Genomic DNA, 20,040 nt, shown 5'->3' with positions numbered 1-20,040 from the left:
GAATACAGACATGAGCCACTGCGCCTGGCCAATATTCATAGCTTTTAACCCACCAATTCCATGCCTGAAATTTTATGCTGTGGAAAAAACTAAGCAAGTAGGCAAAGATATATACAAATCTCTTGCAGTATTGTTTATAAGAGTGGAATACTGGAAGCATTCTAAATATCCATCAGTTCAGAACTGGTTAAACAAACTCATGGTACATTCATGCAATGGAAGAACTTTATGGGCTTCATAAAGGATGAAAAAATTCTGTATGTTACCAATGAAATATATTTAAGATAAATTAAGTAAAAAGTAAAACTGTACTATAATACACTAGGATTATAATTTTTGTGACAGTATATACAGATTAAAATAACGGGACAGAATATCATCATACTATTATTAACAGTGATCAGCTGTGGGAAATGGGAGTAGGGTTCAGTGGGGAAAGCCCTATTTCTGTCAGATACCCGCATACACATACACATACACAGTACGCACACACACACACACACACACACATAATCACTACCACCAGGACCACATCCTGCCCATCAGGAATTAAACTGCTACTTTGGTTTCTCACCTGACTCTTAACCTGTTTGCAACCTGTTCCCTGCTCTGTGGCATGACAAGGGTAGCATGGTACATGTTTGTTGAAAATTTTAAAACCACAATAAAACAGACTAAACGTTAGCTTGCTTTTCTATTATCTACTATATGCTGGCAATTCTAAACAACGCCAATGGCAAAATAGTCCTCCCAGCAAGAGTGCTGCTCTCACAGCCCCCACCTTTGCATGACTGCCCCTCTGAAAAACTCATTCATTTGACCATGGGTGCCCACGTGCAATTTGCTGGGCCAGGTGTTGCCCATTTTTGCCTCTCTGTCTCCAGTGTCCAGACCAACAAATTCCCACTTTGCTCCTGAGAGTGTTACCTGAAAACACTTTCCCTAAAATCTTGGGGAAAAGCAAAATGGTTGCTCAAAACTGGCTATCTGAAAAGCCTTTGGCTTTTCAAGTACCAACGGAAGTGGTGTTTTCCCCAGCAGGCTTCTCTGGAGAAGGGGATCACTGGAGAGGGCAGGGCCTTACTCCATCAGCTTTAAGAATAAGTACCCCATGGAATACAAAGAAAGCCATCTACCTAGCATAACCTGAGCCTTGTAACAGAGAGGGGAGTGTGTGGGGAGAACAAGAGGCAGATCCAATTAATTACCCTTAGAAGCAAAGGTAAAAGTTGAAGATTACGAGACCCATTTACAGGAGGAAATAGACCCATCATTGAGCCTAGAGAATGGGAGGATTGTTTAGGGCCAGAAAAGCAACTCAATGTTCAGATTCCATTCCTTTTCTGGAGCTTTGGAGAGAGGAAGGTCATAGTTTAGGCTTGGAAGGTACATTTAGCAGTGGGTTCAGACTGGAAGGAGGGGGGCTGTTGTCTTGGGTCTGATTCTGGGCCTGCAGCCGACCCCCACCCTGAGGGGACAGAAGCTTCTATCTTCTCCAGGGGCTGGCCAAGGAGGGGGTGCCCCCTGCGAGAGGCCCATCCATTACCATCACAACAGCTGATGTCACAGACCCCACAAAGCAGCTGGGTTCCCAAATGCAGGGTAACCCTAACCCCACCAGCGATTGAAACAGATAGAGGGGCAGCTCTCCCACACAATGCCTGGCCCTCACTCCTCTCCTCCTCCTCCTTGCACTTCCTCAAGAGCCTTTGTCTTATGGTCCCTAGGGCCCACAGGCTCTCTCATTCCCGGCAAACTCTGCCCATTAAATTCAAAACGAGGCCTCTGGGGAAAGGGTTTGGCACTTTCTTTCCCTGCCTCCTCTTATCTCCCACCAGCTATTCCCCATCGGCATCTGCCTGGCTGGCAGATAAGAAGCCCAGCTGTGAGAAAAAGGGCAAGGTGGTGGCGGCTTCACATCCTTCTCTGGGCTGTTCTGATTTCCTTTGTTTTTCTGCCTTAGAGGACCCCACAGGGTCGCTGGTCCCTCTCTGGACAAGGCCTTCCGCCGAAGTCGTAACAGTTAGTGCTGAGGCTGTGGGAAACGTTCTGGGTGAGTCAGGTTGTTTGACTGTGACAGCCCATGTCTCTGTACTGAACTGTCTGTCACCTCCCCAACTAGTTGGAAGCCTCCATATTTTCAGGAGAGCAGAGTCCTCCTGTCTTCCCTCAGTGCCTGTGTGCTGAGAGAGAAAGCCAGAAGCAGTGGTTTCACCGATTTGTAAGCGTGACATGGGATTTGGAGGAGGCTGCTGGAGAAGGCGGGTGGTAGACCAGCAGGGCCTGCGACATCCGCCAGAGCTCTATGAGGCAGGAGAGGAGTGCGGCTCAGAGCTTCTGGCTTTCCCTCAGGGGGAGATCTACATGTCCGAAGGGATTTGGTTATTATTCAGTATTTTAGTCATGAATCTTTCTTACACATTGATGAAAGCCATCAACCTTCTTTCCAGAAAAAAATGGGTGGCGTGACCACATGCATGCAAACACACACACACCTGTGAGGGTTCTTGGACCCCTGGTTAAGAACTCCCAATAGAAGAAGGTAAAAGTGTTGGCACCAAAGTGAGAGCAGAGAAAGTTCCAGTAGTGTGGACAGGCAGATTCCACTGGAAGCACAGGCTGTCTTCAGAGCCAGATGGCTGGGTGATTTGAAAGGCATGTCCCTCTGTTTCATTTACAGGTGCTTGGGGGGCACAGCTACCCCCAACCCTGTAGTGGGCTTGGGGAGAGGATGCCAGGAGGCAGAGAAGCCCTGGACACTTGCCCGGTGCTCAGCCATGAGGCATGTTGTGGAACTGGAAGGTAGGGAGGAAAAGGCCTTAAACGCTGCATGTGCTATTGCTAGGTACTGGCTAAGCATTTTGAACTTCCACAGCTCGTTTACACTTTACCACAAACCTGTAAGTTAGAGACTACCATTCTGCTTTCATGGATGAGGAAGATGATATTTAGGGAGCAAGTTTAGCACTTCTTCAAGGTCAGAGGCTAGCAAGTGGCATTGCAGGGGTCAAAGCCCAGGTCTCTTGGGATGAAAGCCTAGTTGCAGTAGTCAGACTTCTTACGGGAGAAAATTCTTCCTAGTCTATTCCCATTGCTTGTGTGCTAGCCTGGAGAGAAAGCAGGCTGAGTGTTGCTATACTGGCATTGCTGGTCTTACTTACCATGGTTCCAGATGTGCCTAGGAGGTTCTTCATTATGTCCCAGAACATACCAGGCTCATGCCAACACTGTACTCTAATGTGGTCTGCACCAAAAATACTTATTCCTATGACTTAACAAAATTTGACTTGCATTCCTTCAAGGCCCAGCTAATCAACATCCTGCTTCTTCTGAGCTGTCTTTCCCAACCAGACCCTTTCCTTCACTAGGCCAGAATGACTGTACCTGTCCGGCACGGAGTCTAAAATAGGCTCATTTTTTTCTTTTTTCCAGCCTGGCTTTGTTCTGGATAATCCGACATCACTCCCTCTTGACTGGGAGCCTTTCCATGGCAGGGCTAGTGTTCAACATTGGGCTCCAAGTTGCCTAGTCCAGTGCTCCACATAACTCAACCATTTTGAAAAGTTCTTCTTAATGATGCCAGTGTTAGCTGCATAGGCAGGAAAACCTAACCCAGGGGTCAGGGATGTTTCCAAGGCCATAGTAGGGCTCCTTGCCTTGTGTGGAAGGGAGGCTTTCTCTTCCCCACCAGGCTCTTCTCACCTGCTTAGTCCTCAGTCCAGCTAAGTGGGGATGCAATGTCAGCCATCCAGTTACCAACACAGCTGCACTGTGCAAAAGGGATGGAAGAACAAAATACCCATGAGACAACACCATGGCTTTTGAAACAGGTGTGTAGGCTTTCTTGTTTAATAGCAGTTAAAAGAGGAAAATGTACAAGAGGAATAAACATGCTCTTTTCACAGAGGAGCTTTCCCCTAACCATGCAGCCCATCTGTATCAGTAGCTTTACTAGTAAGTTTTAGAGAAAAAATTTCCCTTTGGAGTTAAAAATGGACTTTCCTAATTTTCTCGATAAATGTGCAACTATCTGTGCAAAATAAAAACGCCATTTCCAACACCTTTGTGAAAAGTAGTTGTGAATGCAGGCAAAAAATAAAAATAAAAGAAGAGGCAATTGCAGTCGAGAGAGGAGTCCTGGGAGAAGGGAGGCTAAGGTAGGGGAATTTCTGCAGCAGTTCTCAGGAGTGTGCTCAGAGGCCTGATGAGGAAGGTTATGGCCAAGGCCAATGTTGGGAGATAAAAGGCCATGGGTCTGGGACTTGCTGAGTAAGTACTCATCAAGTGTACAGTAAGGCTAGACTGACTTGGAGGACTGGTATGCAATGAGAACATCGGGCAAGGCACCCTGGAAGCTGTACATTCCCTTTGCCAACAGGGTCTCATTTCCTGGTTCCCATTTTCAGGTCCTGTTCCTTCCCACCCATAACAGCTTCATTCATGGTCTGCTCAAAGAGATTTTCCTATGAATGTTAAAATGATGCAAACAGCCCAAATTACTACTGAAACCAGTAGGATTCCAAACCAGACTGTCCCTTCAGGAATATAGATCTGGTTTCCCCAATAACTTGGCCAAGGGTTCAACCTGACCAGGCGCCATATGGGCTTCTAGCCTTCTGTGTGCTTGCCCTCTTATTGAGGCCCTCCAGTGTACTTCTACCTCTCTAGGTATATGAGGCCATTTCTGAGGAGTCTGATGGTTCCGGGCACACATACTTTGCACAAGTCCTCTCAAGGGTTGGCCCAGCTACAGGCCTACAGACAAAACTAAAAACATCCCACTTTTCTCATTCAAAAACTTGACATTTTTGGTCGCTGTTTTTACCTTCCCTGGCCCAACAAGAGTACGTCTCTACACACAGCTCAGTAACTGCATGTTGCTTTTTGTTAGATAAGGGGAAGGCAGACTAAGAAGGAAGAGAAGATATATCAAAGGGTCCATCTTTATATTTTAAGTTTGAATAAGCTTTTTTTTTCATGGGACTTCCGTGCAGAATAACCCCTATTCCTCCACCTTGTCTGCCTTTTCCTCTATAGCATAGTTCTTCCAAGGCAGAGGTTTGAGACCAGATTGGCAATGATGATCCTCTAAAAAGACAAACACTGTTGGCATGCTTACGCGTCTCTCCATTTCCACTTCAAAGTCTCTCAGCACTCAAAGCTGAAGAGATCTTCCTGCCAACAGCGTACTAGCATAGAAAAGTGTTTTGAGTCCTTTTCAAGCTCCTAATAGAACTTCAGATTAGTATAATCATTCTCACCTGTTTCAACAAAGATGAGAGCTTGGAGATGCCATTTTGGCTCCTACCTTCTCTTGGCTTATCAAGTTCTAGGTGGCAGCGCTCATCCCTCACCCTCATCCTGAAACCCTGGCCAACCACCCAGCCCTCAGGATGAGCCTCAGCAAGTGTCTGCAAAGCTCACATGTAGCCTTGTTTCTCCTGCTTTGAGGAAGTCTGTGTCTGTGTGCCTATCCTCTTCCCAGGGGCTATCAAAATGTGATAGGTTATGGTGAGGTAGGGGGTGGGGAGGGGGGAAAGGAAGGTCTTCCCTCCCCAGAAGCAACTCAGTAGCTGACAAATTCTTCTCAGTAGTGAAGAATTCTGTTTGATGAATCTTTCCTCCCACTAATCCAAGCTGGAAATGCCTGTGTGGCGTATTTGTCATTGTTTGGTGATGCACAATTATTCTCTTGCCAGTAGCTATAGTAGCATCTTTCTGAAGTGTCTTAAAGTATAGTTTCCCCTGACTGACCTCACAGCAAAGCCCTTGCATTAAGTCTCAGGAGTCCATCTGGGACAATGAATGCAGCCTCCAAGCTAGGCTGCTCCAGGCTCTAGAGTATGGGGGATAGGATTACAGGCAATCTTTCTCAGACAAAGCCAAAGATGGCTTTGGGGATATCAAACGAGGGGGAACCTTGGCTTGAGCAATGAAATAATATCTAGGATATTATTTAGTGAACAACAGTTGGGCCAGAGGCAATAAGCCACAAGCCATGGCTGGCTCTGTCGACTTTATGGTCACAGTGTCTCCATCCCTAGGGGCATCGAGCCCAGTCATGGCTGCTCCCACAGTGCAGAGCTGGTGACATTTCCTTCAAGATGGTAGCCAAAAAGCTCATTTTAAAACATAAAGGAACAATTCCAACTAATCCTCAGGTTTCACCTAAGGATAAGGTAAGGGCCATCTTTAGGCTTCTGAAATCTGACCTACTTCAATGGCATTACTGGAGAAGGCTAAGTCTGAGACGCTCTGTGAAGACCTATGGAAATAACTGTTGATCTACATCCTGAATCAAGTGTTCTAACTGTGAATGAAGGAAATGAGATGAACAGGGAAAGGAATGGTCCTCTGATTCCATGAAAACTGGATTTCAAGATCCAGAAAAACTCCTTGGGTTGAGACTCAACACTCCTAGAGTTGGGGCAATCTGCAGTTAAACATGGGATCCAATTATTACCACTGCCTACTTAGCTATATCCTGCCCCAGAAAAATCTGCAGTAAAAGCTAGATCTAGGCTAAAGAAACTGCCATCCTTGAGGGATTGGAATGAAGCTGCCATCTTGCCACATGCCATGCTTGTTCACAAGCCAGTGAAAGTCAGCACTCTGAGGAGATGACCCTCTAGAACTGCCCTTAGTGTACTAAGTAGTAATGTTTGCCAGGCCCTTTTCTTGCATTGAGAAGAATCAGCCTCATCTATGTGGTGAATGGGCATCCAAGAGTGAACAGGACATGTTTTAGTATGCTTTTGCTCCCTCTACCTCTCAGTGCCAAGCACCACTTTTTGTGGTCCCTGAGCCCCAGACCTATGCTTTAGAGCCATGGCTGAAAGGTGGTTCATCACACTGGGACTGATGACACCACCATCTCTAAGATAACACAGACGGTGGAGTAATAACTTCCCCTGAGTCCCAGCCTAGCAACATCTCATGTACTTGCTTATTTTTGTGCCTCTTTTACTATAGGGCAATGTTATGTGAATACTGCACAGGGGTTAATAAAAAAATACATATGCTCTCTTTGAAGAAGAATGCACAAATGCAGGGTCAGCTGGGGCTGGATCCCACACTAGGGGGCTGCAGCAGGTTGCCTCTGGGGGTCTGGGGCCACCCTTCACGAGTGGTGGCTGCTGATGAGTCCTCGGAGTTGCTTGGCCACAGTGTCAATAAGTTTCTGCTTGTCTCGCTCATTTTTCCGAAACTGTGCAAACATGTTGTTCTTGCGGCTAGTATCCTTCATTCTAAACAGAGAAAGAAAGAAAGAGGGCAATGTGTTTGAGGAAACAATGGTGGAAGGGGAACCTGCAGAAGGCAGGATGGCAATGCGTCTTAACCACTACCCAGAGTAGTAAGAGAGTCTGGATTATCTCCACTGTCAGGCCCACACTCACCTACTCATCAGGAAGCTGGCATTCTGGCACCCATAGCCCTCCCAACTTCAGTCATCTTTGGAAATTGGCTAAGAGCTAGTTTTGGAGGGGCCAATCTCCCTATCCTTTATACCTGGATCCACCTAATTTATTCTCTTTTCTCAGCAGGTATGTACCTGCTATAGGTGTCTGGGACATGGTACAGCTCTGCTGGCCAGTAAGCCCTTATAAAATGTCTAGGATCCACTCATTACCTCATGAACCTACCAAATCCTAATGGGACCTTAGAGGTAATATTTGAAAGGTAAAGCAGGAAAAGTGCTCTTAACTAGCAATTCCAAGAGAACATGAACAACCGCAAGCCACTGTGTATTTCGAAACTTCACTCTAGCTGGCTATTCCATCACATTCCTAACAAAACTAAGGGCTTGACTCACCTCCTTTTTCTCAGGATAAGGGCAGATAGGCAGATAGGGTAAGAGAGTATGGTGCTGAGGAAAGCATGTGCCAAAGGGCTGGGCCATCCTCTCACTCCATAAACCAGAGCTTTTTATATGGGAAGCCCTTGAGTTCTCAATGGCTGTCTGTACCCCCATACTTTTGAGCTCTGTGCCATGCTAAAGCTTCACAGATGGCATATTCCTAGAACACAAACCATGGGCAATTCTGGCCAATGGTTCTTTCAGATAGAGAGCCCTAACTGGGAAACATAGACAAGAAAGTCAGGACTGGGCTGAGATAGTCACAGAACCCCCAAGTCTGACTAAGCAATTGTGACAGAATTCAGGAATCTGCTATTCCCTGTAGAGGGCCCACAATCCCTCACATCTATTGATGGCCACTAACTCTTGTCCCAGCCTCTACACACCAGCCCCACTGCTAGTTCTAGGGTTAGACAATTGAGAACAATGCCAAGACAGATTTCTCTCTGGGACAGGGGCAGGCCAGTCTTCACCAGAGGTGGGCCAGTTCTCTGACTTCGCTGCTCCCTGGGCTGTATGGAGACAGGCTAGAAAAGGGTAGATAAGGAACATGGCACTGGGCTATAAATCGCCTCTGGTCATATTTCTCAGGGGCCTTTGGCCAATCCTGCACCATTTCCCCCCTCCTCCCACTATGGGTGGCCCTTTGCACAGGAGCAGATTAGGGGCCAGTGAGTCAAAAGGCCAGCGATCCCACAAGGGTATTTATGTTTGGTATATATGATATAAATTTATAATGTATATATTCCATAAGGGCAAGAAGTTTCTAATGAGCAGCACCACTGTGTGGCTCTGGCTGCCAGTGATAGCCATAAATGAATTAGGAATTCTCTCACTGATCCAAGCTCAAGGGCCTTCAGGCTGGAATTACTCATCAAGCAAACTCAGAACACTGAATATAGGATATGACCACCCACATGAGGAGGCCTGTGCTTGGAGTGGAAGAAGAAGGGGAAGTGACTGGGCTTATTGAAGAGAAAGCATGAGAGTCCTCAAGGCTCTGATAATTACTGTATTTGTTCCCTTATACACTAGTTGCATAATTAGGTTTGTGGAACTGTCCTGGCTTTAGATAGTCCCAGAGAAAGATTCCCTTTCCTCTGCTGGGTATACAATATATCTAAACATTAACAACAACATAAAACAAACAAACAAAATGAAGAAAACCACTTCCTATATTCATAGGACATTAGGTTTAATATCCTACATTATCATTAATTTCATGATTCCTGGAAGCAGCTGAGAGACAGGGAGCCAGCTGGTTTTCAGCTCCCACGGGGAGGCTCCTGTAATATCTAGGAAAAAGAGGGCAGTCTTTGGCCCCAGAGGCTAGAACTTCTTGGCCATTAGACCTGGAGTTGGAATGAGGCACTATAAAGATAAACTCAAGTACCCTGAGTTAATCTTAGTTAACCAGGTGGCCTGCTGGTTTCTACTCAGGAATGCTCCGAAACCAAAAGCCAGCTCTCCCACTTCCCATCCCATTCTGAAAACCCAGTATCCCATTCTATTTTATTAATAGCTATGGCCACATCTCAATGACACAGGGGCCACTTCTTTTCCCTAAATGTCTTTAGCAGGTCTTGGGGTCTTCTTGTTTCACCCTGCTAAGAAGGGCCAGGTTGAAAAGGGGAGACTGGCAAGATCTGATTGTAGAGCTGGCTGTGGAAAAGCAGGAAGAGGTCAGGTAAAGGGATCAATTCCTATGAGGCTGGGAGATACAGACTGTAGTGATCTGGGTAGCCTTTGCCCTACTGTGTCTGGAAGGAAGCTTCTAAACTCTTCTGATTTGCTAGGGCTAAGCACAGAGCTTCTTTACTGGCCAATGCTCCAGAATGGCAGGGAGGGGCTAATTATTTTAGACTATTGTTGAGCCGTAGGAAGTGGATGAACCAGTATTTCCTGGATCCAGAGATTCTTGGGATCAGAGGAGTAAAGGACTGCTGAGAGAAGTAAATGGCTGAAGGGAATCCCAGAGACCACTTGAAGGACACATATGACCATTAAATATGACCATTTAAGCACCAACTCAAAGGTCAAAATGTTCCCTTCTTTCAGCTTGGCACCATGAACTATGGATTAAGCCTTGCCTCTAATAAAGGGTCTTTTGTGGGAGATGCGGGCTCTAGACTTTAAAGCCACAGAGAGGTAGGGGAGGCTGCTGGGGAGCTACCTTTTGTCATGGCTTTATTTCAGGCCCCACACTAGCAAGAGTATTGCGTGTGCCAAGAAGCTGAATGGGAACAACACTTTACCTGGCACCAATGGGAGAAAATCTCTGCCGCCACTCCCAGCCCCAAAGGAATTGGTAAGCCAAGGGTCACTCTAAGGGCCAAGGATAGAGAAGGCAGCCAGCCAGTTGGCACCAGGCTGGTTTAGTAGATTAGTATGTCAGGGCGGGGACAACTCAGAGACTAGGGATTTTAGTGTAGTCATTAGTGTCAAAGAGGAAACCAGAAGGACTTGCCTCAAAGTGAGGGAAAAGGCTCAAGTGAATAATATACTTACTCTCTAGATATCCTAGGGAGGAAGGTCAGTGGGAGAGAGAACCATGGGAAACAAAGTTAAAATGGAAACATCAGCCTCTGACGTGCTCAGGAGAAAACTGCAGTCTGAGTTTTTAGTCTCTTGGCTCCAAATACATACCCCTGCATCATGCTCTTGCCTACCCTTCACCTCTTCCCCTTTGCTCCCCTTTATATTACATAGTAAGAAGGATAGACCTTGACCTCTCCTGCTTAAGGCTCCACTCTGCCCTCCTGGACTCCGAGCCTTGCCTTCCTAGGATTTCAGACACGGGTGACTGGCCATATATGTAGACTTACAACAATGCCTAGATGCAGGGCATTCTTCTAAGCAGCTGGGGATTAACTAGTTTTTCAGATTTCAAGAGAAAGCTGCCCTTTTATGTGGGTCTTGGTCTCTGGCCTGACAGCTCTCTAATAGGTTAGCAAAAGCCAGAACCAGGCTGTAATACATAGCATTTCCCAGCTTCCGGGTAACATATCGGTTAGCCCTGAGATGTCCTATAGAGCTGCTAACCTACATTCAGTGGTAGCACCTCTGCTTCAGAGAGGCCACAGCTCTGTGGCAGGGAATCCTCTGCAGGGTAGTGACTGCCTAAAGGAATAATCAGACACCTTCTCCAAGACAGCTTTGTTGGGATGGTCAGCACAATAAAAGCTCAGTCTGGCGGGGTGGGAGTCAGGACAGGTGAAGGTTTCAGTAATTCTCAATAATTTCTAGGGCTTCTCTACTAGGAACCAGAGAAGCCATCTGTTCTGTGGAGTTGCACTATCTAGCATCATACCCCAGATGACTAGGGCAGCCTCATTCTGTTTACCAGGCTGGCCTGAGCCCCAAACCAAGCCATTTTTTCTTCTCTTGCCATCTCTAGTAAGAGATGCTTTGCTCCCATTAAACTAGAAGGTAATGTCAAAGTCTATTTCTGACCCATACTTGGCCTAGCTCGTTGGGGGCTCAGGAATTAAGAAGCCACAAGAGGAAGACTGGCCTGCCAAGTCCAGTGATTGAGATTGCTGACAGCACCCATGGCCTATGGCAACTTCAGGAACAAGGTTATCTTTAAGGTATCGGCAGTGGTAAAATTATCTTCTATACCAGCCCCCCAACCCTGTCCCCTCACCTCCCATTACAGACCACTGGACTAAGTACTTACTTCTCAAGCAGGGTCAGAGCAGTCACTGGGTTTACCCGGAGGTACTTGCAGTTGGGTTGACCATAGTCAGCAAGGTAGGTCGACCAATCCCACTGGATGAAAAGATCCAAAAGCTGTAAAATATCCAAACCCCACCCCATGGATTAGTCAGACAGACAAGACAAACCAAGATGCCAGAAACTTCACCATCCTTCACTACCAGCTAATAAATTGGATACATAAAAATTAAAATGTAATAAGAAAAAGAATAGCTACTGACTATTCTTTCAACCAAGAAAATAAATGAGTAAACAGATGGCAGACTTATCTCCGCCATACACGGTATGGAAATGTTGCTAAGACTATATGCTGGCAGTTAGCTCTCAGAGGCAACCCTGTAAAGAAACTCACACTGAACGGAATCAAATATAATAATAATATCATAAAAATCATTCACTTACTCATTTAATAAATGCTTATCAAATGCCTTCTACATGCCAAGAAACATTCTCAGTATTCAACAAAGAACAAATAAAGGTAGATGTAATCCATTGCCGTCTTTGCAATTGTTTGAATTTCAAGGTTAAAAGGTCTGGGTTCAAGTATCAGTGTTGTGTCTTTCTGTACTGACTTAGCCCAAGTGCCTTAGGTAGTACAGACATATACACATGCCTATGTACACAGAGACAATGAGAAACACTGAACCAAGGCATAAATGGATTATGTAGCATTTATAAGAGGCAATATGTGTTATGCCCATGCAGACACAGGCTGAGAAGATGGAAATCAGGGCCACAGTAGCTGAGCCTGTGATTGAGGACAGAGAGTCTAGAATTGGGTTATGAGTGTTAAAGAGAAGTGCCAAGAGCTGCATATGTGAAAAGACAATGAGAGCTTTCTGAGGGTAAGCTGAGTTCTGACACCTGGGGAGATTTTGACGGAGAGAAACTAAACTTCTGTCAAAGGTTTTCCTCTCCAGCCAGTTTTAGCCTCAGGCATCATTCCAACAAATATTCAAAAATTGTAACTAAGTAAAACAAACAAACAAAAGCTTCTAGAGGGGGACAGGGCCAGACTCACATCACTGCACAGAGGTGGAACCCCCACATTAGTACTTTTTAACTCAAGACATTCTCCATTTCTCCCTTCCCAGGAGATAGGTAACTGTTGATGAAGACAAGCAGGTGGCTGGCTGTGCAGAACAAAGGCAGAGAGGCTGAGAGTGCAGTCAGCCAATGCCAGAGCCTGGGCTCTAGGCACATCGTCCTCCATGTCTGTCTTCACTGTGCAGCTGTGCAAACAGGCAGTATGGGCCTTGCCCTATTTGGCCAAGTCTCTACTTCATCCAGGCTCTTGGAATAGCTGTTACGAACTTCCTGAAGCAGTCTAGGAATTGGCTGAAGTCCCAAACCTAAAACTGAGAAAAGCCCCTACACCCTCAGCCGAGAGAGGGATTTTAGAGATGAGAGAAGGAGGGGAGGAGAGAAACAAGCATGCTAGTTGGTCTGGGCCAGGATGGTCCCAAATGGCCTCTCAGGCCATTTTCAGGTCATGCCTATTTTCACTGGCAAGTGAAAAGGCTTCTACCACTTCCTTCTGCTGACCCAAGGCCTCAGAGAGTTCTCCTTTGGAAGAAAATTCTCCTTGACTTTCTACTCCAGCATCAGTATTTCTGTCCTATGTTCTCCTCATTACTTCTCCTGGGGACCACAACAGATGCTGAGAGTGCCCCTTGTGCTAAAGTTCTTGCAGTACTGTGCTTTACACATTTCGCTATGTTTTCCCTCAACTCCTACAGAAAGAACTATGAAAAAGGATAGCAGTTTTTCAATTAAAGTTTTTTTCACAAATTAAAAAAAGAACCTAGGGAGCCTTTTACCGTTTGTCTGTTGGGGAGCCGATAAGAAAAGTGAATGAATATCAAAAAAAGTCTAATTGGAAAAACTGAAAAACCTGATTTCTTAAAGTTATTTTAGAGAATACTTTTTCAGCATACATAGTGATATTAATTTTGATCACCTGATTAAGCTGTCTGATTTCTCCCAATGTCTAGGTATTAGTTTTCCTTTGGAACTGTGAACATAATTTAAGACGTTCAAATATACTGCTACCCAGTGAGGATTCTTGCCTAACCCAATCTTTACTATGACGGCTGCAAACTGCTAACACCATCCTTCCTTCCACATTTATGAGCTGTCACTCATTCTACTGTAAGCAAGTGCCCTCTCTTCCCTCTTCCCCCCATTAATCTGTCTATTTGCTATTGGCACAAGCTCATGGGTTCCTACTTTTTCAATGGCTGATATTCATACTATGCCTACTGTTTTGGTACCATTTTGTCCCAGGTTTGGCAAGGAGCTCCTTAACACTGGCTTTTCTGTGTATTTTCGACCTGCCCCTATCCTTTTCTGAACATTACTTCATGGTACTATGAGAGGTTCCAAGCTCGTCTTATACCTTTCCCTGCACCAGCCCTGGAATCAATTGCTTTTCCAAGGTGCTCTGGGTCCTTCTATCGGAGAATAGTATTTAGAAAACAAGATCTGAGCAGTTAGCATGCTCATTTCTATTGGAGTATGCTTGCATCCACGCCATCTCAGTGGACAGAGCTAAGGAAAATATATATGTATACTAACTCACACATACATCTATATTTCTGTATCTATTTGTATACATAATGTCATGAGTTCATACTGATGTCTTCAATTCCAATCCAGAACTATGAGATTCTTTCTAGTTTCTTCCCTCTTTCCTTATTTATCATTTCTTTCTCTGACAGTGAGAAATCTGGCTGCCATTATTTATAATGTGTTTGACTTATTTGTTCAATTCTAGTATAAAGCGATTTCAGAATTGCTAACCCATACCCCTGTAAGAAACAAATTAGATGAAGGTATCTGTTCAAAGTTCTTTTTGTTTTTGTCCTTAAAGTTTTCAGTCAAAATACAGGTTTCTTTCTTTTCTCTCTCCTCTCTCTTTCTTTCTTTTTTTTCTTTTTGAGATGGAGTTTCACTCTTATTGCCCAGGCTGGAGTGCAATGGCGTGATCTCTGCCCACTGCAACCTCCTCCTCCTTGGTTCAAGTGATTCTCCTGCCTCAGTCTCCCGAGTAGCTGAGATTACAGGCATGCATCATCATGCCTAGCTAATTTTGTATTTTTAGTAGAGACAGAGTTTCTCCATGTTGATCAGGCTGGTCTCAAACTGACAACCTCAGGTGATCCACTGGCCTCGGTCTCCCAAAGTGCTAAGATGACAGATGTGAGCCACCGTGCCCAGCCTCTTTCTTCTCTTTCTCTCCCTTCTCTCTCTCTCTCTCTCTGTCCCTCCCTCCCTCTCTCTCTCTCTCTTTTTCTTTCTTTCTTTCTTAGAGACCAATTCTTGCTCTGTTGCCTAGGCTGGACTGCAGTGGTGCAATCATAGCTCACTGCAGCCTACAACTCCTGGGCTCAAGTAATCCTCCTACCTTTACCTCCCTGAGTAGCTAGGACTACAGGCACACCCCACTATGCCCAAGCTAACTTTTTAATTTTTATTTTTGTAGAGATGAGGTCTTGCTATGTTGCCCAGGCAGGTCTGGAACTCCTGAACTCAAGTGATCCTCCTGCCTCAGAAAATGGTGATTTCTAAAGTTACTTAGAGGTTAGTTATTTTCTTTGTCACGACTTTCAATATGGTTATTCTTTTATAATTCAGTTATGTTCATTTGTCACTGCCTGTGTTCCATTTTTGATTCTCCCACATTCTGGTTGTTTTTCATTATTGATTTTGGGGTATGTGGAACAATACTATAGTTCTGAGAGTAACAGCAATATAGAAACATACTCAGAGAAGTACTACTCCTTCCTTATCCCAACCTGTTCCCATTCTTTCCACTTCTTTCTACATCTTTCTATTCATTCCTGTAGATAACCAATCTAGTTTCTGGTTTATCTTTCTTTTGCTTATTTTACTCCAACAAGCAGACACATATGTATTTTCTTATATCTTCCTCTTTCTCTCTTGAAGGGCAGCGTATCATAGCTACTCTTTTACACTTTATTTTTTCATGTAATGGTGTATCCTCGAACTCACTACCGAGAAACTCATTTCTCATTAATGATTATATTCTTGATTTATTCATGAAAATGCTGTTTTGTAAACTAGATAAGTGAAGTCATTTTCAAGGGACAGACCAGACATTATGTTTTGGAGCATTTCATATTAACTTGGTAGAACAGGTGACTGTTAGATTTTTAGAGTAGGACATTCTGATAAATGTTACGGCTAATTCAATCAAAAGCAAACTCAACCCATCACTAGTGATGCTTTGATTTCAAACACAGAGTTATCTGTTTGTAGTATTTAATAGAACAGGGGAACCCAAGTAATGAAGTTGTTGATGTGGTACTTTATAAGCTATATAAAATGGTAAATTATGTGATTACTGGTTATTATACAAAAATATGTATAAGTGGAAAAGCATATGACAAAGGGAGACATTTTTAGGGTTATATATTAAACAGGTCACTATGATAGGATACTTTTTTTCCACCTCTATAACTTTTATCTGTGTGACTCTTAACTAGGGCTTTGGCAAAGTACTAAAGCTGCCTCTGCTGTATTTCTTTGTTTTGTTTTTGTTTTTGTTTTTCAGAAAATTCCCTTGGCTTAGTAAGACTCAATTTACAATTCTGATTTCATAGAGGGTGGGGGAGAGTGGAGAGGACCAAGAACTAGAAAGCATAAGCAACTTGCTAAAAATCACAAAGCAGATAAGTGGTGGAGATGGTTTGTTGGCTCACACTCCCCAAGATGCCATAGCTGGTTTTTGTTGTTGTTTTGATTTTTTTTAATCCTGATTGATTGTGTCTGAGTTAGATACTCATCTGAGACTAGGCCAAATTTCTGAACAGACTTTCTTTTTTGCAATAGTAGCTGAGAAAGACTAGAAAAATCCAAACAAGTCAAAGTGAAAACAAGTCCAAGGCCATACAGCAAGTTAACTGGAGAGAACAGAGAGCATTATAATAGTAGAACAAAATGCAAAGTTCCAGGAAGGACCTTAGGAATGCATTATTATTACGATAAAGCAGGACTCTGTTGATCCTTGTTAGTGCACACAAATATACATGTCTCCAGCAGCAAGTCTAGAAATAAATTAGATGGATGAGTTGCTTATAGTTAAAGGATTAAAAAGAAATTGTCAAGTAAAAATTATAGGCAATATTCAAGCAAGACATCCTGGGGGTACTCTTATGTTTTCTTTGGCAGAAAGGATTATTCAGAAAAACTCAGAAAATAAAAATGTGGAGCCTGGTAGAGAATGGCCTGCTTGTTCCTCCTCCTTCTAGACTGTTTGTTATCAAACCAATTCATATCACGCTTATTCATCGGTGAAGAGAATTGTTGGTTGTACCCTACCTTCATTGTCAATTCTTGGGATATGAGCCTCAGTTCCCATGTACATGGGAGCTCCCCAGGAATGGGGCTTATGTTTTCTCCTTCTGACTCCTCAACAGCACAGACTAGCAAATGGCTAGATTCTCAGCAGGTTGTCAGCAAAGACATGGTACACGGATTAAATAGGTCAGGTAACATTTTGTAGCATTACAATATTGGCTAGATTTGTAGCATTACAATATTGGGAGAGACTTAACACCTTGTGCTTCTCACATCAAACATTCCAAATGGACCAAACCTAGGGTCCTCTTGGCCAGCGCTAGAAGAAAAGTTGTATGAGGAAGAAGGAAGAATCAAACAGGAGAGATGATATGTATAACAGGTGAGTGGGAATCCAGTCCCAGACATTTGATTTCAAGGTTCCAAGGAAGATAGCCATGACTAGTCACTAGGAACATGGCAGATGTTTGGTGACATGTGGGCTGGGTCTTAGTAAGTAGCATGGGGCCTACCTCATGTTAGAGAAAGCCTCCTCTTTCCAGAAAACCTGCAAAGATTCCAATGGTGAGCAAAGGATAGTATGAGCTAAGGTAGCCATATAGACAGAAACAGATGCTAAGACATACTGACAGTGGCCACACCCCCTTTCCCAGGGGTGATTTTCTTTACAGGTTTTCGCTTGAGCAGGAACACCGAGTCCTGTAGAGAACTGTGGTCTCAAAGCAGGTGTGACCTTGAAGTAAACTTGATGCAGGAAAACCTGAATTTCAGAAGAATTCTTCATGTTAAACAGGACTGACTACAAAATGATTTCAAATAACATGCTTTTCTGGGACACTTAATATATAATCCAAGAAAAATTCTAAAAATGCTACCTCTTCAGAACATGGCCACGTTATAAAGTGCAGTCCACTTTCAGTAACATACAGAACACTAAGCCTGGAGAAGCTTCATTTGTCCACTCCCTGCCTTTGGCAGGATGAAACTAATCACATCATTGTAAAGTATTTTTTATAATCACTGATCCACATCTGCCTGTGTTGGAGGCAGTAGAGTACAGTAAAAAAAGTCCCAGGGCTGAGGGTCCTCTGACTGACAGTGTGACCCCAGGCATGACACCAAATCTGTTTTTCTGGTTCAGAAGTGGAATCATAATAGCTCCTATCAGCAGCTGAGAGCAGACTGAGAGAACAATTGTGAAGTCTACTAAAAAGCACAGGATTAACCAATGACCCATTTGTGTTTATTGCCCACGATTCCCCCAACTCCTTGTCTCTGGTGCTGGGCTTCTGTGATTCCAGAAGGGCATCCGTCTGCCTTCTGAGTCTCCCCAGAAGCGCTTCCTGACAAGAAATCTGGGCAGATGTAGAAAATGGAAAGCAGGGCTTATTTTAACAAACATAAATTGAGTACCAACAATGTCTCAGTCACTCTTCTAGGTACTGCATAAGAAAGGATGTTAAGATGATATCTCCAATCTGAGGAACTCAGTTTGGTAAATAAACAGATACAGAATGATGTGGATGCTCTAACAGGCACTCTAGCACATTACAAAGAAAGTTAAAAGAAGGGCGTCTAAGCCTGAGCCAGGTAGGTGGCGACTGGTAGGGGTGTCAAGCAAGGAATTTGACATGGCTACATCTCTCAGGGAATAACCAAGACAAATGAGGCCTCATACGCTAAGCTAAGGAGATCGATTTTAGCCTAGAGAATTCTCTGCTTGTTCTCATCACTGCGGCTACCTGCTTTTTTCTAGATCAGGAGACGGAACACTACAGTCAACACTTGTTTTTGCAAATAAAGTTATGTTGAAACATAGCCATGTTCACTGATTTACATAATTATCTATGGCTGCTTTTATGCTGTAACAGCTGAGGTAAGTAGTTGTGACAGAGACCATATGGCATGGGAAGCTTAAAATAGCCAATATCCATTCTTTTACAGAAAAGGTTTGCCTCTAGATCCAAGGCAGGGAGGGCAGTATGCTCTGAAATTCTCTCAGATGTAAGACATATAATACTTATTAAAGGAAGAAGAAAAAAATGGCTTTAGGGATACCCTTCGCTTTGTAATGAGATGGCATAAAATTAATTATCTTAACAACTGGTGTAATAATTATTTTACGGGAGAAAAACATGTTTGAGGAAATATCCTGCTTGGTGAGACCCCCAAGGTGCCAAGACATCTAGTAGAGAAGGTAGAAAGAATTTGGTATTCTGGTTCTTGAGAGGCAGAATATGAAGAGAGGAGATTTAACTAATATGTGTGAGAAGGGCTAAGAAGAAAATCCTTCATGGTATTGTGGTTCCAGACAACTTTGGAGAACTGGGGTATCTAATAAGTGACTTTTCAAAACTGTTTGCTGTGCAGTTCATGACACAATCTATCTTCTTTACTAACCCAACCCCTCAATCCCAGTCTTTAGACAAATCCACTCTCCTCCCAATTGCTTGGGTGACTGATTCCTCTCTCTCTGTCTCTCTCATTCTCTCTCTCTCTCTCTCTCTCTCTCTGTGTGTGTCTGTGTGCAACTCAGAGCAGAAGCTGTTACACACCTAGAAAGCTGCAGAATTGTACAATGGAACTGGGAGTGCAAGAAGCAAGAAGACTGGAGGTGTCCATGAATTCAAAGAAGTCTGGAGGAGGCCTCTGGGTTTTCCATAGGCTACGGAATTATGGTGGAGAGAGGTTCCAAGTTTCTCTGATCTCTGTAGATTACGGGGGCAAGCTTATAACTGAGCTTTGCAACAATGGCCAATAATAGGCTGGTTCCTGGCCCTAGGTCTGACATCCTCTTCTTTTTCCTAGTTGAGTGAGGCAGAGAAGGAGGTAGGGGAAGGCACAAAGAGCGGCTGTGAGGCTCCCTGCTTTCCCTGTAGCCCAGCTCCAGGTGGATGGAGGCTTCATTAAGCTCTCCATCACCCTGAGAAATATTTATTTGCCTCATAAATGTGGGTTTAAAGGTTTTCTGTCTAAACTTTTCACCTTTTCTCTCTGGGTAAAGAGAAAGGAAGAAAGACAGGGAGGCTTAAGGTTCTCCTGTTGTTACCAGCTGGTGCCTAGGGGAAGACTCCCAAATAAAAATGCCAACGCTAATCATTTCTTTGAGTCAGAGACTATCCTGCAGGGCCATTTCTCACTGA

General features: G+C 44.1%; 1 protein-coding gene across 5 annotated transcripts in view; it reads right to left on the bottom strand.

Moving 5' to 3' along the window:
* Window positions 1-3,815: 3,815 nt before the first annotated feature.
* Window positions 3,816-20,040, bottom strand: part of EXOC6B (exocyst complex component 6B) — a 661,151-nt gene continuing 644,926 nt past the window's right edge. For 4 of the 5 annotated variants that reach the window (XM_032292190.1, XM_032292192.1, XM_032292193.1 and 1 more), the window contains 3 exons: window positions 11,538-11,650; window positions 10,367-10,378; window positions 6,516-7,247 (listed from right to left, as the gene is read on the bottom strand). In XM_032292190.1, the coding sequence (XP_032148081.1) occupies window positions 7,121-7,247; window positions 10,367-10,378; window positions 11,538-11,650 (252 nt within the window). In that variant the 3' untranslated portion in view covers window positions 6,516-7,120. Of the gene's footprint in view, window positions 7,248-10,366; window positions 10,379-11,537; window positions 11,651-20,040 lie in introns of all 5 variants that reach the window. The other variant, XM_032292191.1, reaches the window with a different exon arrangement.

This window comes from Sapajus apella, unplaced genomic scaffold (assembly GCF_009761245.1).
Source record: "Sapajus apella isolate SASKATOON/1434 unplaced genomic scaffold, GSC_monkey_1.0 scaffold26, whole genome shotgun sequence".
In the NCBI taxonomy this organism is placed as follows: domain Eukaryota; kingdom Metazoa; phylum Chordata; class Mammalia; order Primates; family Cebidae; genus Sapajus; species Sapajus apella.
The sequence above is the reverse complement of the archived record's forward strand: the minus strand, read 5'-3'. Positions and strand labels throughout refer to the sequence as shown.